A 14,688-nucleotide genomic window follows, 5' to 3' on the forward strand; every position below is an offset into this window, starting at 1 on the left:
GGGTCACGTCCAGGCAACTTGGGTCAGGCCGGGTGCTCCCCCCGACTCCGCCCACGAGTTAGGTTAAGGGAGCAGGACTCGAGAGGGGCCACTTGGATCTTTTTTTTTTTTTAATTCGGGACACTGAAGCAGCCGCGATGCGGACGGGCAAGGGGGCCTTCTCTCGAGGGTCAGGCACGCCGGAGGGGCGGCGGCGAGTCGCAGAGCGGCGGGCGCGCTGCAGGCGCGGGCGGGTGGGGTCCGGGCCGGGGGGCGGGGGCCGAGGGCGGGAAGGGGCCGGGCCGGCGCGGGGGGCGGGCCCAGGCGCGGTGGCGGTGGCGGGGGCCGCGGCGCGGGGGGCGGGGCGGCGGGGCCCGGGACACCCCCCCTGCTGGTCCCCTGGCGGGGCGGCCTCGGCGCGGGCGGCACTGCGGGCAGCGGCGGCGGGAGGGCGAGTGTCGGGGCGCGCGGCGCCGTGTCCCCGGGAACTTCCCCCGCTCGGGGCCCGTGCTCCGACTCCCCGCGCCGCGGGACCCCCGGGCCGGCCGCGGGTGGCCGCGGCACCATGAGGCGGCCGAGGGGCGCGCTGCTGCCGCCGCTGCTGCTGCTGCTGCTGCTGGGCGCCCTGCTCCTCGCGCACGGTAAGCGACCCGCCCGCCAAGTTTGTCCGGGGCTCCCCCGCCGCTTTGCGGGACCCCCGAGGCCACCCGCTCCCCTCCGTCGCCTCCCCCGGAGGAAAGCGTGCGGGGAGGGAAACTTGCAGCGCCCCCCTGCCCCTGCCCCTGCCCCTCCGGGGCGCGCGGCTGGGCCGGGCTGGAGCTCGCTCCCCTCGCCGTGGGGACGCTTGGAGGAGCCGGGGGAGTCGGGGGGCGGCTTCCCTGTCGGGTTAGGATGGGGTCTGCGTGTCCTCGGTGCAAAGGGAAGGCGTGCAAAGAAAAGGGGCGCGGGAGAGGACGGCGGCGAAGGCGGGGAGCGTGCACTCGGCTCGCCCGGCTTGCAGCTCTCGCGCGGAATGCTTGAACTCTGCGGGCTGGGGGGGTTCCTCTGCTCCGGGAACAGTGCCCGGCACCCCAGACCTTGCTCCCACCCGAGGGTCTCGGGGGGGGGGGGGGGACGACGACACTGCTTGCTCGCAGCATCTCCCCTTAGTGGTGTTTTTGGGTTCCCTCTCTTGACCGCGGCCAATCAGCTACCTGCCCTGGGTCCTTCCCCGAGAGGGTAAGGGGTGGGGGGTGGGGGAGAGAGAGATTGTGGCGTGGGGGGACTGGGGGGGGGGGGCGGCGGAGAAAGGGGCAGATAAGGAACGTAGGGGAGAAACTGCTGGAAGGCGCCGCGGACCGTCCTGGAGCGGGTGGGTGGGCGGGTGTCCCCCGGCCGCGCGGTGACCCTCGGGGAGCCGCACGCATGGCAGCCGCGCGGCGGCTTCATCTGCTCCTTGTTAAATCTCGTGTTCGGTGCCCGGCGTCGCCGCGAGTGCGGACGGCGCCCGTGGGGATGTCTCCCCGCGCCCCGGGCGGGCGGGCGGGCGGGCGGGCTTGCACCCCGCGATTTGTGTAGCAGCTGCTTCTCCGTCTCGTCCCTGCCCCCAGATCACAGAACTTTGATCTTTGCACCCCAAACCCAACCCAACCCCGTTGCGACTTTACAGGCTGCCCGCCTCCGGGGATGAGTAGGAGGTGGGCTTCGGAATGGAGCCCCCCTCCCCAATCCCACCTCCACCCCTCACCCCCACCAGTCCAGCCTGGACCTTCAGCGGCTCTTTCTTTTCTCCGAGGAGAACGCCCGCCGCCGCCGCCGCGCGGTGCACATTTCGGGGACTTGCCTGGCTGGGGGCGTTGGAGATGTCGGGGCACTTGTTTTAGAGATTGGTTCATCCCCCAGATCCCCCCCACCCAGCAGCCCTCCTAGCCGTTACTGAAACTACCCGCGGGTTGTAAATGACTTTTTTTTTTTTTTTTTTTGCACGCCGATGTTGCTCTTTTCTCTCCAGTCTTCGCTGCTGCTTTCCCCAGCCCCGGCCCGGCCGACCCACGTTCGTCTGCGCACTGTGCTCTTCTTCCCCTCCTGTGCTCTCTCCTGCAAGGTTATTTGTAGCCTCTTCGGCGTGTTGGGACAGCGGCCCTACTGGGGTAGGAATGTGGCTGCTCTTCCCAACACATGGGCCCCTTAAAGGGACAGCTATTCATTTTGGGGGGTTTCCCCCTTCGGGCTGCAAGGGAAGACGATGGAACTTTCCTCTCGGCCCCCTGGAGGAAGTTTTGAAAAAGATCAAGGGAAATGGCATGGCACTAGGAAAAAAAAAAAAAAAAGAAAGAAAAGGACTAAAACGGATACCAACAAAGCCAGAGAGGGGGATTGTCGCCTCCCGCCCTAGGGAAGGGGGGAACTGGTGGAAGGTTCTGGGCTGAGACTGGCCCAGAGGATTTCACTGCTCCAGAGCCTCTGGTCCCAAAAGTCAGCTCTGCATCTGCATCGAGAGTGAGAGCAGAGATTTGTGTGTGTTGAGTGCTGCACATTGAAAATAATGAAAAGGATAAAAGGGTGCTTGATAACTCTTTTGGGTTCATTTTAAGGACAAACGCTTAATAGAACCTTCTAGGCATGGGTGGCTGTGAGTGCCCTGGAAGAACAATGGTCCGGTCATGAAGATCGGGCTTTCACCTAACCTGATTCTAGGCCATCCTTGGAGGGCGGGAGAGAGAAAGGATTCACAGTGCACCCGTGGGATTGAGCAGGGGCTTGAATCAAACATACCCCCATGTGGATCCCTAACATTGTTTTTCAGGAGCTCAGGGAGAAGACTAGATTGGTGGATCGCAGCCCAGTTAAAAGCAGGCTTGACTTCCACCTGGAGGGAATTTAAGACCCCCCAAAATCTAAGACACTTGCTTAGATGCTGCTGGGATGGACTTTTCTGGAATCATCTAGCCTGAGCTTCACCAACCTTAAAGATTTGAGATGAAGGCAGGAGGGATAGTACAGTGGGTAGGGCACTTATCTTGCATATAGTTGACCGGGTTCATATCCCAGCACTCCATAAGTTCCCCTGAGCCCCACCAGGAGTAATCCTGGAGTGTAGAGCCAAGAGTAGACCCTTAACACAGCCAATTGCAGCCCCAAAGCAAAAGCTTTGGGAAGAAAACGTAATTCCTGGTATTCGCCATGGGTTCCTTCCTCTGGAGGCAGAAGGTGAGGCCTCAGATCATCTTAACACTTGGTCGAGGGGAAAACTTGCCTTGGAGTGAAGGTTGGAAATTCCACCTGGGATTGCTCAGATTGAAAACGAGTGTTTTCTCAAATGATCACAAATAAGTGGGTCTGAGATGGGGACCCCTTTCCATCAGGTTTTGTAAGGTTACCGGGTTGACCTTGTCCCCAATCTTATTGGGCTTGGGAAAGACGGCTTGGCTTGTCACTGACTTTGGACTTCCTCTTCTGGCCCCCAATGGATATCAGATGACATCTTTGGGACTTGCACATGGCATTAAGAGTGACAGGTGCAAGGGAACCAAGCCTGAACATGACCCACACAGAGCACGTTGGGCATGTGCGTTTTCTGGGCCAGTAGGAAACCTAGGAGGTCACAGAGCACTGGGTATTTTATAGGTCTTTGCTCACCATTTCCATAAATTGACTCACCAATTCTGACCCCTGAAAAGAAAATAGTGGGAGGGAAAACAGATTCTGTTGCCTCTTAAGAGAAGCCCAATACCAGGAGTTTCCTGAAGAGGAACAGGTTTGCTTGAAGGGGCACCCTGTTCGTTTGTGTGTTTTTCGAATTGGGCACATCTCATGATTAGCAGGCATGGTAGCTGGTTCCTGCCACAGTCTGTCCACATTCCTTGATGCCGTTTAGCCATGAGTTTTGTCACAGTTGCCTGGACTTGGGGCATCTGGGCCCCAGACTTGGCTGGACTGCCAACCCATCGCCGGCATCAGAAGCCCTCCTCAGCCTGGTGGGATGCGGTGTTGAGGGGAGGCTTAGAGCTGCTGTGTTGGCCGCCACTGTCCGAGTGTGGCACTATAAATAGCTCGGGTGAATGTCTGTGCTTGCCGAGCTCCCAGCGTGTAGAGCTGGCGGGACCGGTGTGTGTGTGTGTGTGTGTGTGTGTGTGTGTGTTTTCCTCCCTGACCACGCGGGAGCATTCCAGACCTGGGGTTCTGTACCCATTCATTGGCTCATTCATTCAGCAGGCTTCACATTTGTCAGGCTGTGATCTAATCACTTCTTGCAGAGCTCCGGGATTTGGAAGCACACACAGGCGGGCCTGGGTTTGAATCAGGTTCCCGGCATTTCATCGTGACCCTGTGCAAAATACTTCATCTCCCCGAACTTCAGGGGCTCTCATCTGAAAATGGAGCCATACTCAATAATTGACGGTAAAGGATCCCCTGAGACTCTTGGGAGAAGTAAATGACAATAATATGTTCAGACCGATCAGGGTAGAGCCTAACAACTCCTGTGTTGCTATAGGCCTGAATAAATATTAGCTGTTTGTTAGCAAGCTTGCATAAGTGGATTAGGGGTGGTTCTTGCCCTTTGGGATCTAAGTAAACACTAAATTATACTAGAGTGGCAGGGGTGAAAATGGAACCCAAAATTTCATTCAACTTTTTTTTTCCTGTTCTCATTTGAAGACCTTGTGCCCATCCACCTCCCCCAGCTGCCCCATGTCTAGTGAAACCTAAGCAGAGTTCTCTCCTGTTTCAGAAAACTGTCACAAAAGAGGCTCTTAAGTCAGCAATATGTGAACCTGAGGAGCCGTCTCTGCTCTAGTTGGTCTGGGTGAGGTCTGGGGTGAGGCCCTGAGCGTCAGCCCCCAGCGCTGAGCAGGTACCAGTTGTCCCAATGCAGGGGACTAGGTGCTGCTTTCAGCAGCCCGCATACAAGGGATAATTGATGTGGGTCTCAAGTCCCCAACTGACCCTCAACCCCAGCTCCTCCACCCCAAAAGCTTGACCCCTGACTTCTCTTTGATTCTTCCTTTTAAGTCTGTGCCAATGATGTGATGTTTGGGAGGGGTGGGGGTAGGGGGTTCAGAAAGTGCCCGGTCACCCAGAACAGCCAGGAAAATAAGCTTGAGTTTCTTGGCAGCCCACGGACTCCAATTTTGCTTCTGCTTTTGTGATTTAGCAAGACGCAAACAGCCTAGGTGCCCTTGGGCACCTCTTCCGTCCTCGCGAGCAAACTCCTTTCTTTCATGGCACGTAGGCAGTGCCATCCAGGTTCCCAGCTGAGTGGACGGGACATCCTGCTGTGCCGGCTCTGGTTAGGGGGGAAAAAGGCGCTGTCTGAGCCCCAGCTGGAGAGTCTGGCCAGGACTGCAAGCCTCAACTTGGCCTTCTGACTTCCCCCCTCACCTCTGTGCTGAGCTGGGGATAAGAACTACCAGCCAAGCCGGAAACAAAAGACGGGAGCAAACCCTCCCATCTGGCTGAGAGCATTGGTTGATTCTCACAAAGGTGGTGCTGCATAATTTATCACGCCAGGGTTTCTGGGGGGCAGAAAGCTCAGGGGTGGGTGTCTCCGAGGGAGAGCTTCTCCTGTCCGGTGGAGGGTCAGGCAGGTACAGTGGAGAGTCACCTGATTAGCAAGCAGAATGAATGGGCATGGGGGGCATATGTGGAGAGAGGAAGGGGGTATTTCCCGGTTTCTTTTATGACCCTGGTCTTGGGAACCCCATTGCCTCCACTTACGGGTTATGGGTAAGGACAGCTGACAGTGTCAGGGGTTGACTGTTTCCTTTGGCAGACCAGAGGGGAGGGACAGGTTCTTGTGTGCCAGGGCCTTGAAATCAGAAGGGGGGGGGGGCATGCTTTGCTGCTGCTCCTCCCACATCCCCACCCCTTGCAGTTTAAACAAGTTTCAAGTACAGAGTCAGGGCAGGAGTGAAAGCAAATGACCCTCAATGGTGTCACCCCCAAAGGAGCGCTTAAGCTCTTCTGGGAATGAGACATTGGCCAGAGGGGACACCCTGGGACCTGTGGTCTGTCACCTGTGTCCACCCGGCTGCTGACATGTCTCGTCTCTCTCCATTCCCTGGTACCGTGGCAAGTCGCATGTGTGAACTATTCTATGTGGCAGCCTTAGGAGTGGTAGACACTAGCAACCTCTCCCCTCTTTTTCCCCCAAATATTCTTTTTGGGGTCTCCCATGGGGCATTCAGGAGGCCTGCGGGCCTCTCCGGATGATTCTCAATCAACCGGGCTGGTGGTTTGATGCGTCAGAGGATGCTGCCTGTTCCAACCCTGTGATGACAGAGATTCCCCAGACCACCTGTGGTGATGCTCAGAGTGAGTAGCGTGGGTGACAGGGATCCAGATAGGGTTGGCCATGTAAGGTAAGCGCCTTGACCCCTAGACTATCTATGTCTTCAGTCCCTGTCGGTGCCTGTCTTTCTCGTGGAAAGCTAAGTGTCAGCGCCATCCGCTCTCACTCAAGTGAAAGGACCAGAGCCTCAAGCCTATACTGAGCCCCACTCCCTTGGAGAGAAAATATTTTCTCTCCAAGCCGTCCTAGGAGTGCAAAAACGGAAACTGTGGGTTTCCTTTTCGAGGAATCTCTTCCCCCTTGGTTTTCCGTTATCCTCGGGGAAATCCAGGGCAGGAAGAATACACTTTTCAGGTGCCTTTTGATGTAGGGAGGCTTTCCGAAGCTCCCCTCTGGGAGAGGGGCTTTGTGGCTCCCTGAATCCAGGTGTTCTGAGGGGTGGGGGAGAGGAGAGCAGGGTTTGAGTCACCCTTCCTCAAACACCCCATGTTCCATCTGAGTTCAGTTGAATCTGTGAAACTGGGGGTGGGGGGGATGAAGTGTTTTATGTTAGTGGAGTTTGGGAGCTATACCTAGCAGGGCTCAGGGGCTACCCTGGGGAGTGTGTGCACTGCTGGGAGTCAAACTGGGGTCGGCCACTTGCAAGGCAACACCTTAACCCTGGATGATCTCTCTGGCCCCTGGATCTGTGACATGTTGGCAGGGCTTCTGGGCAGGGTATATCAAATTTTGAGGACTCATACGGAGACACCTAGTGTCAGAGCTCCAGGACCTTATTGAGAGAAAGGACACATTCAGATGAAGCTGGTGAACCTGCGTCTCATCATTAATACTAATTATTAATAATATCATCATTATCATAATTCACACAACACACACACACACACACACATAGTGAAGGATGATAAGAGTTGGCCTGGTTTGGGATAGAGAATGCCACGTGCTTTGGAGTAGGCGAGCAGGTCTCTTTGCTGTGGTATTTTCTCTTTATAGGGTCATTTATGCCACCATTAAACCCAGGGAGTGCCACTGCTGCCCACAGGAGGGGTTTTTGGATGTCTCAGCTCTGACACAGAAGATCTTAATCATTAACCCAACTGTCCTAATGTCTGGATAAGACAATTCATAGTGAATCTGTTTTACTATAGCAATGGCAAGAACTTCAGTTTATAGAGAGTGAAGGATGTGCTAAGTGCCTTTTTTTTAAATCAATGCATTTAAATCTCACGATCTTCCTAAGAGGCAAGGCGCTCTTATATTCTGAAAAACTAAGGCCAAAAGAGATTCAGGAATGGGAGACCACTCAGTAGGCTAGAGCTCGTGCTTTGCAAGCAGGAGGTGCTGGGTCTAATCCCAGTACAAGGTTCCCTCCTCACACCCCATCACCACTGGGAGTGGCCCCAGATCCCTACGCCAGGAGTAGTCCCTGAGCCCTGGTAGCTATGGCCCGAAAACAAACAAGGATAGAAGGAGAGTTGATAACTTGTCTAGGGTCTGACAACTAGGCATTAGCTTAGTTTTGCTCCCGTGTTTTTTTGGGGGGTTTGTTTTTTGGGGGTCTGGCATGAAGGCTGTTTGGTTGGTTTTGATCTAGGGCCTTACCCGACAGTGCTCAGGGCTTACTCCTGGCGGGCTCGGGAGACCATGTGAGGTGCCAGGGATTGAATCTGGGTCAGCTGCGTGTAAGGCAAGCACCCTCCCAACTGCACTATCACTCCGGCCGTGTTCCCGTGTTCTTAACACAATCTCTTTTTTCTGCCTTGTAACACTGGACGCAGACCAACAAAAACTTCTTTTCTGTTTTGGAGAATAACAGGAGAGGACTGAAGTTGCTGTGGCCAGTAGTGGTGCATCTGATGTTCCCATAGAGAAGGCCCTTGAGCGGAGGACTTCACCAGGTCCATTTCAAACCATCTAGGGAGAAATCAGTAGATTCATCTGTATCACAGACTGATAATTTGGCTAGTGAAAAAAGAACTCTTTGCTTGTGTTGGCGGGGGGAGGGGTAGAGGGGGGCATTTCTGGTGATGGTGTATGTTGGGACACGCAGAACTGGGGATTAAACACAGGGTTCCCTCATGTAAAGCATGTGCTTAGCCCATTGAGCAATCTCCCCCGCCCTTAAGGAAGAAGAGAATGAATTTAACCTGGATAAAATGGACTAAGAAATGAAGAAACTGCCTTAAAAAGATTTCTGGGGTCCAGAGAGATATCTCATGGCTGACTCTATGCTTTGCATAAAGGAGTCCAGGCTTTGATCCCTGGCACTCCATGATCCCTTGACCACTGCTGGGAGTGACCCACGAGTACTGAGCAGGGAGTACTCCCCAGTCACCACCTGGTGTAACCTCCTATTCACCCCAGAAGAGGCAAAAATTAAAATTAATTTCTTAAAATATTTCTGGGGCTGAAGAGACAGTACAGCAGGGAAAGCATTTGCCTTGCATGCAGCGGATCTATCCATGCAGCGGATCTATGTTGCATGCACCTCAGTGGGTTCCCTGAGTACTGCCAGGAGTGATTCCTGAACACTGAGCCAAGAGTAAGCCCTGGCACCTCCAGTATGGTCCCCAACCCCTACCCCCCCAAAAAAAAATACAAAATATTTCTGTTCCTTGAGTACAGGTTAAGCAAAAAATTGCTTGTATTGTTGGCATTCACTCGTTCCATGGACTCCAACTCTCACAGAACTCTAGAGAAACAGCGTTCATCCATCCACTCATGTCACAGTTTTGTATTAATCATTTTCATTTCAAGCCTTTATATTTTGCACCGTGAATACAGAGACAAAGCCTTGCTCTCCTATAATTCCTACTGCTGAGAAGCACCTAGTCAGTGAGCGGTGATCTCAGAGTGAGTTAAATACTCAAGGAAAGGAGGTGCGGGGGTGGGATGGGGTGGGGGGACAGGAGCTCTGGCACGGGGACATTTAGTCTCAGCTCCTGGAGCCAGGTGGGCAGTGTCAGCTGAGAGTTCACTTCCTGGCCGTCTCCTACTACCAAGCCTTTCCCTTTTTTGGTGTTCATTCTGTTCTTTCCTCTGCCAGCTCTGTCCTCTTCAGCAGGGTCTGTTTATGATACAATTTCCAGGTACCTCCAGGATGAACCAGCTCCCCACCCAACCCCTCCCCCTGGCATATCCCTTGCATATCCTACACCAGCCCCACCCCCTGCAGAGCAGTTAACTTTATGAATGGGTATCATGGAAGGGTCCTTTGATTGGTGTGGACCTAGCTGGGGAGGTCATTTCCTAGAACTTCTCCTGAAGTAAGATTTATCTCCTCACCAGTGCGGCCACTGGACTAGAGCAGAGAGGTCCTTGGCTTCAGGAAAATATCCTCCGTGACCAGAGCGATAAGTCAGTGGGCAGGAGCACGGGCTGTGTATACAGGAGTCTGGGCTTCCGGCCCTGGCAACATGTGCTCCCTGAGCATCCGGCTGAAAGTAGTCCCTGAGAAGCTGGTTGTGAGCCAAAAGCAAACCCTAACAACAGAGGCCGGAGAGATGGCATAGGAGGTGAGGCCCTGGTCTTCTGTGCTGCTGTGGCAGCCGAGACCCTGATTGGAATCCGTGGCATCACATGGGGTCTCCTGAGCACCACAGGGGTTACTCCTGAGCACAGAGCCAGGATAGCCACTACCCCACTTCAAATAAAATAGCACTTAAGAACTTTAAGAGTGGGGTTGGACCAGGTAGGGTGTTTGCCTTGCAAGCAGCCGACCCAGGTTCAATCCGGCATCCCATATGGTCCCCCAAGCACTGCCAGGAGTAATTCCTGAGTGCAGAGACAGGAAGAACACCTGAGCATCTCTGGATGTGACCCAAACAAAAAAACAGGGGGGGGGGGGGAAGAACTTTAAGAGTGTATGTATCTGGGACCAGAGAGATAAGGCGCTTATCTTATAAGCAGGTAAGGCGCTTGTGTTGCACACAGCCGACCCAGGTTCGTCCCCCGGAACTATATAAGGGCACCCAAAATCTGCTAGGAGTGATTCCTGAGCATTGCCAAGTGTGACCCCAGAAAGCTAATAAATAAAAATGTATATATCCTTTCCTTATTGATTTTCTTTTCCTTTTCTGGGGTAATTCCTTCTACATTGGGGTGGACAGTATATCCCACACTCATTGGCTGCTTCTTTCTTACAACCTCCCACCTTTGGGCTTTCTTTTGTTTTTATTTTCAAGCCACAGTAGGCTGTACTCAGGGCTCCCTCCTGGCTCTGTGCTGAGGGATTACTCCTGGCGGGTATCAGGGGGACCATATGTGATGGTGGGGAGGAATCGAACCGAGGTCGGTTGCCTGCAAACGCCTTAATGCTTGGACTCTCTCTGGCCCTTGCCTTCTCACCTTAGATTCGGCTTGAAGAAAAACTGATCTGGGACTTGAGAGATAGTACAACAGGGAGGGCACTTGCCTTATATGCGGCTGACCTAGATTCAAATTTGGCACATGGTCCCCAAAGCCCTTCAAGAGTGACCCTTGAGCACAGAGCCTGGGGTAAACCCTTGAGCATCTCCCTGTGTGGTCCCCCAAAACAAAAACGAAACAAACATAGCTGATCTGCAGCAGTACGTGTGGTCACTGTCCCCTTTGGGCCTCCAGACTGCATCTCAGCAGTCTATGGATGATGGGGAGCAATGCCACTTGAGCTTGGCGGTGGGGGGGGGGGGGGACATCAGTATTCCCTGGGAAGCTTCTGGGCCAGTCTAGATTCTGAGTCTCTGCGTTTGGAGAAGAACATTGGTCTGAGGGTCAGAACATGGCAGCCATCCTATCATCCTAGGTCTCTGGGAGCCTGCAAGTGAAGTAACCCGTTCATTGTACCCTAGAGAAATGACTCGTGGGTAGGAAATCATCCAACGACAATACAGTGGGTGTACAAAAGTGGCTGCACACTGTCAAGAGAAGTCGTAAAATAGTAGTGACTGTAGAGAATACTGACTCCATCAATAGTATGGAAGCCCAGACCTTCTCTGGACCAAGACATCATGGAGGCACTGGGTCAAAGGATGTACCTGGAGACGGCCCCTCTGCCCCCCATCACGGACCTTCAGGTCCAGGAAAACCTGGTGTCAGGATTTAGCAGTGACAGGAAGGAGAAGTCACTGTTTGGGACACAAACTTGTTGTCTGTTGCTAAAGGAAGCCTGTTGCAGAAAGGAAAGGAGCCAAGAGACTTTTCTAGATCCCTTTTTTCTGCCTCTCAGGGTTGGGGGAATTGTCACAGTTATGTTACCTTTTTCCAGGGAGGCAGTGCAGTAAACGGGTCTAGAGCAGAGGCTCCGGGCTAAGTGTGGACACTGGCCCCAATCTTAGTACCTTAGATGGAAGGACAGATGTCCCCTGCGAAGCTCAGTGGCCTCAACTGCCAGCTCCCGGCGTGGTGGTCCAGATTTGATGACTAGCATATGGAAGTGCTTGGAGTTCCCGTGGACCTCCAGGAGCAAGAGTGTGTTACTAAGAGGCTTTTTCTATGAAACAGCCCTGGGCTGAGTCATTTACCTGAATTATTTCATTCAGTCTTTAAAAAACTTTTAGGGGGTCTGGAGCAATAGCATGGCGGGTAGAGCATTTGCTTTGCACACAGCCGACCCAGGTTCGATTCCCAGCATCCCGTATGGTCCCCCAAGCAATGCCAGTAATAATTCCTGAATGCAAAACCAGGAGTAACCCCTGAGCATTGCCGGGTGTGACCCAAAAAAGCAAAATAACATAAAATAAAAAATCTTTAGGGGTGTCGGAGCCATAGTAGAGTGGATAGGGCGCTTGCCTTGCATGTAGCCGACTCAGGTTTGATCCCCGATATACCCCTAGAGTCCCCTATGCACCACCAGGAGTAACTCACAGGTGTAGAGCCAGGAGTAAGTACTGAGCATCGCCAGTTGTGGCCCAGAAACAAAAACAAAACTCTTGGCAGTCCAATTTTTCTTTCCTCCCATTATACAAATGAGCAAAGGGAGGCTTGAGAGATGCGGTTTGTGGCAAAACCAGGCTTTGATCTGGAATCTGCTCTCCGGTGCCCTGGTCCCCTGAGTCTGGTGCCCCATCAGGATGGTGCCCACCTTTGCCTGTCAGGGAAGGCAGTGTCAAGTCAGTGGGTGAGTGGCTGAGATTGGGGTTCACCAGCAGAAAAGGTCTAGGAGCACCTGTACCCCCAACACTGGATGACTTGGGGATCGACAAGAATGAACTCATTGAGGAGAGAGTTCTCCAGGTTGAATTGAATTAAGCCAAAGGTCTGGGCCCGTCTGCCGTGCGCTTGGCAAACAGCCCGCAAGGCGGGAACAGAGCCGAGCACTCTCACTTCACTCTTGGCTCACGGAAGACCAGGGTTCCACCCACAGCCGTTTCTTTCTATTCTTTCCTCTCTTTTCTTTCTGTTGAAAAGGGTTAAAAGCTGCCCTTTCTGATCACAGCCAGGATTGGAGTGAAAAGACTGAATTCCACCTCCAGGGCTCCCAGAGGGGAGGTCACTTTGGGAAGTCTAATGAGACTTTTGGTGGATGAAGGCTCCAGCCAAGGGTCTGTCTGACCCTGATAGGCTGCTACTCAGATGCTGCTGGACAGGAAGTCCTGACTCCTTAGCTGCCTGCACCGTACTTATTATGTCCACCCCAAGGAATGCTTTGTTCTTGGAATCTGCCAGGGGAACCCGGACTTCTGTTATCACTCTGTCCAAAGTGGGGGAGGGCAGGGGCAAACGTCTTAGAAAGACCCAGAGCCCCTTTGCATGCAGTACCTGGATGCTTCATGCTCTCACAGTCCCGCAGCTTGGGTTCTACTCAGAGGAGGGGGCCACTCCTGCCAGTGTTTGGGGGACTATGTGGTGCCAGGGATCGAACCTAGGGCTCCCACATGCAAACTACGTATTCCAGCCCTTTGAGCTATATCCCGACCCTGGTAATTGTTTTTTTTCATAGAGGTGACTTGGGGGGGGGGACTTCGGGGTCACATCGGTAGTACTTAGGGCTTATCCTGGCCTCCAGGGAATCACTCCTAGCAATGCTGGAGAGGGGGACCCAATGGGGTGCTAGTGATCAAACTGGGATTGGCCACGTGCAAGGCAAGCACCTTAATCCCTGTACCCTCTCTCTCGCTGGCCCTAGTGCTTATCTTCAAGTCAAGGCCTTCTGAAAAATGTATTCTCCACTCCCTTATACCAGGCCCCCACTCCTGTCCTGCATGTATCAAATACCTTCGAGGTGCCAGGGCCTGGGTTAGCTTCTCCCCCATCCTGGGGACCTTTCACAAATGGGGAATCGGAGCCTTAGGGAGCCTGTAACTTACCTGACGTGACCCAGTGGGTGTGGAATCCCATCTGGGTGCTCCAGACCCAAGACTCTCCCCTCTCCCCCTTCGCCCCACTCCCTTCCCCAGGGCCCTCTCACCCCAGTTACTCCCCACACATTCCGACTCCTTTCCGCCCACAGCGGCTCTCCTGGAGACATCTGGGGCTGGGATCCCTGAGCTGGGTCTGTGCTGGGCCCCGTGGGCTGTTGGGCAATTCCTGGCCTCTTCCCACGAGGTGCTTGAGGAACCCTCAGTTTCCTTCATTGCCTGATCCCACCCACGGTCACACCTGGGCATTGAAACCTTCCCTGGGTGGAAAGCCCTTGAGCTGACCATGCCCCCCCACCCCCACGCAGGGACTGTATGCATGGAGGCTTCGGGGCTTCTGAGTCTGGCCTGTTGAACCCTGCCAGAGTTCCCTCCAGTCGATGCTCTGCCCACTGCCTGGCAAGGCTGGGTGCCAGCCAGGCTGAGCTGGCCATAGGACATTAGTGCTTTAGGCTCTGGTACTGGGGTCTGGGTGGAGGAAAGGTCCCTCCCTTCTCAGGACAGGCCTGAGAGGCAGATTTGGGGCAGCCCAGGGTGGGGGTGGGGGGCTCATGCTCCCTGGAAGAGGCTCCCAGGGAACTCCAGAGAGTGAGGAGTACAGCGCCTGGTTGCCGCCTTCCTGAAGGTTCTCAGATGCCGTGTCTTGGACGGCTTCCTCAGCTTCTCCAGGAAACCCTGCGTCTTCCCCAGGGCAGCTGGAATCCTTTGCATGTGGAGGGGCAGGCAGGGCCTCAGTTGAGTGTCTGCTAGAAGACCTGGTCCTTTCTTCTAGAAATGTACATTTTGCCTGTAGTCTGAGGGATTTACTGATCTAAAAGTCTATCCATTGGTTCATCTTTCCATCCATCCATCTGTCCACCCAACCATCTGCTCACCCATCCATCCATCTTTTCATTGTTCCATCTGTCCATCCATCTTTCCATCCACCCATCTATCCATCCTTTCAATCATCTGTCCATCCATCCATGAATATTTCCATCCATTTATCCATACATTTCTTCCTCTTCTTTCCCTTCCTTCCCTCTTCCTTCCTTCCTTCCTTCCCTCCCTCCCTCCCTCCTTCCTTCCTTCCTTCCTTCCTTCCTTCCTTCCTTCCTCTCA

At 54.1% G+C, this 14,688-nt stretch overlaps 1 protein-coding gene across 1 annotated transcript in view; it reads left to right on the plus strand.

Moving 5' to 3' along the window:
* Positions 1–408: 408 nt before the first annotated feature.
* The window catches only part of LRP4 (LDL receptor related protein 4), a 59,987-nt gene continuing 45,707 nt past the window's right edge, over positions 409–14,688 (plus strand). The window contains exon 1 of the mRNA XM_056133325.1: positions 409–620. Within this exon, the coding sequence (XP_055989300.1) occupies positions 545–620 (76 nt within the window). The 5' untranslated portion in view covers positions 409–544. The remainder of the gene's footprint in view (positions 621–14,688) is intronic.

This window comes from Sorex fumeus, unplaced genomic scaffold (assembly GCF_029834395.1).
Source record: "Sorex fumeus unplaced genomic scaffold, SorFum_2.1 ptg000007l, whole genome shotgun sequence".
NCBI lineage: Eukaryota > Metazoa > Chordata > Mammalia > Eulipotyphla > Soricidae > Sorex > Sorex fumeus.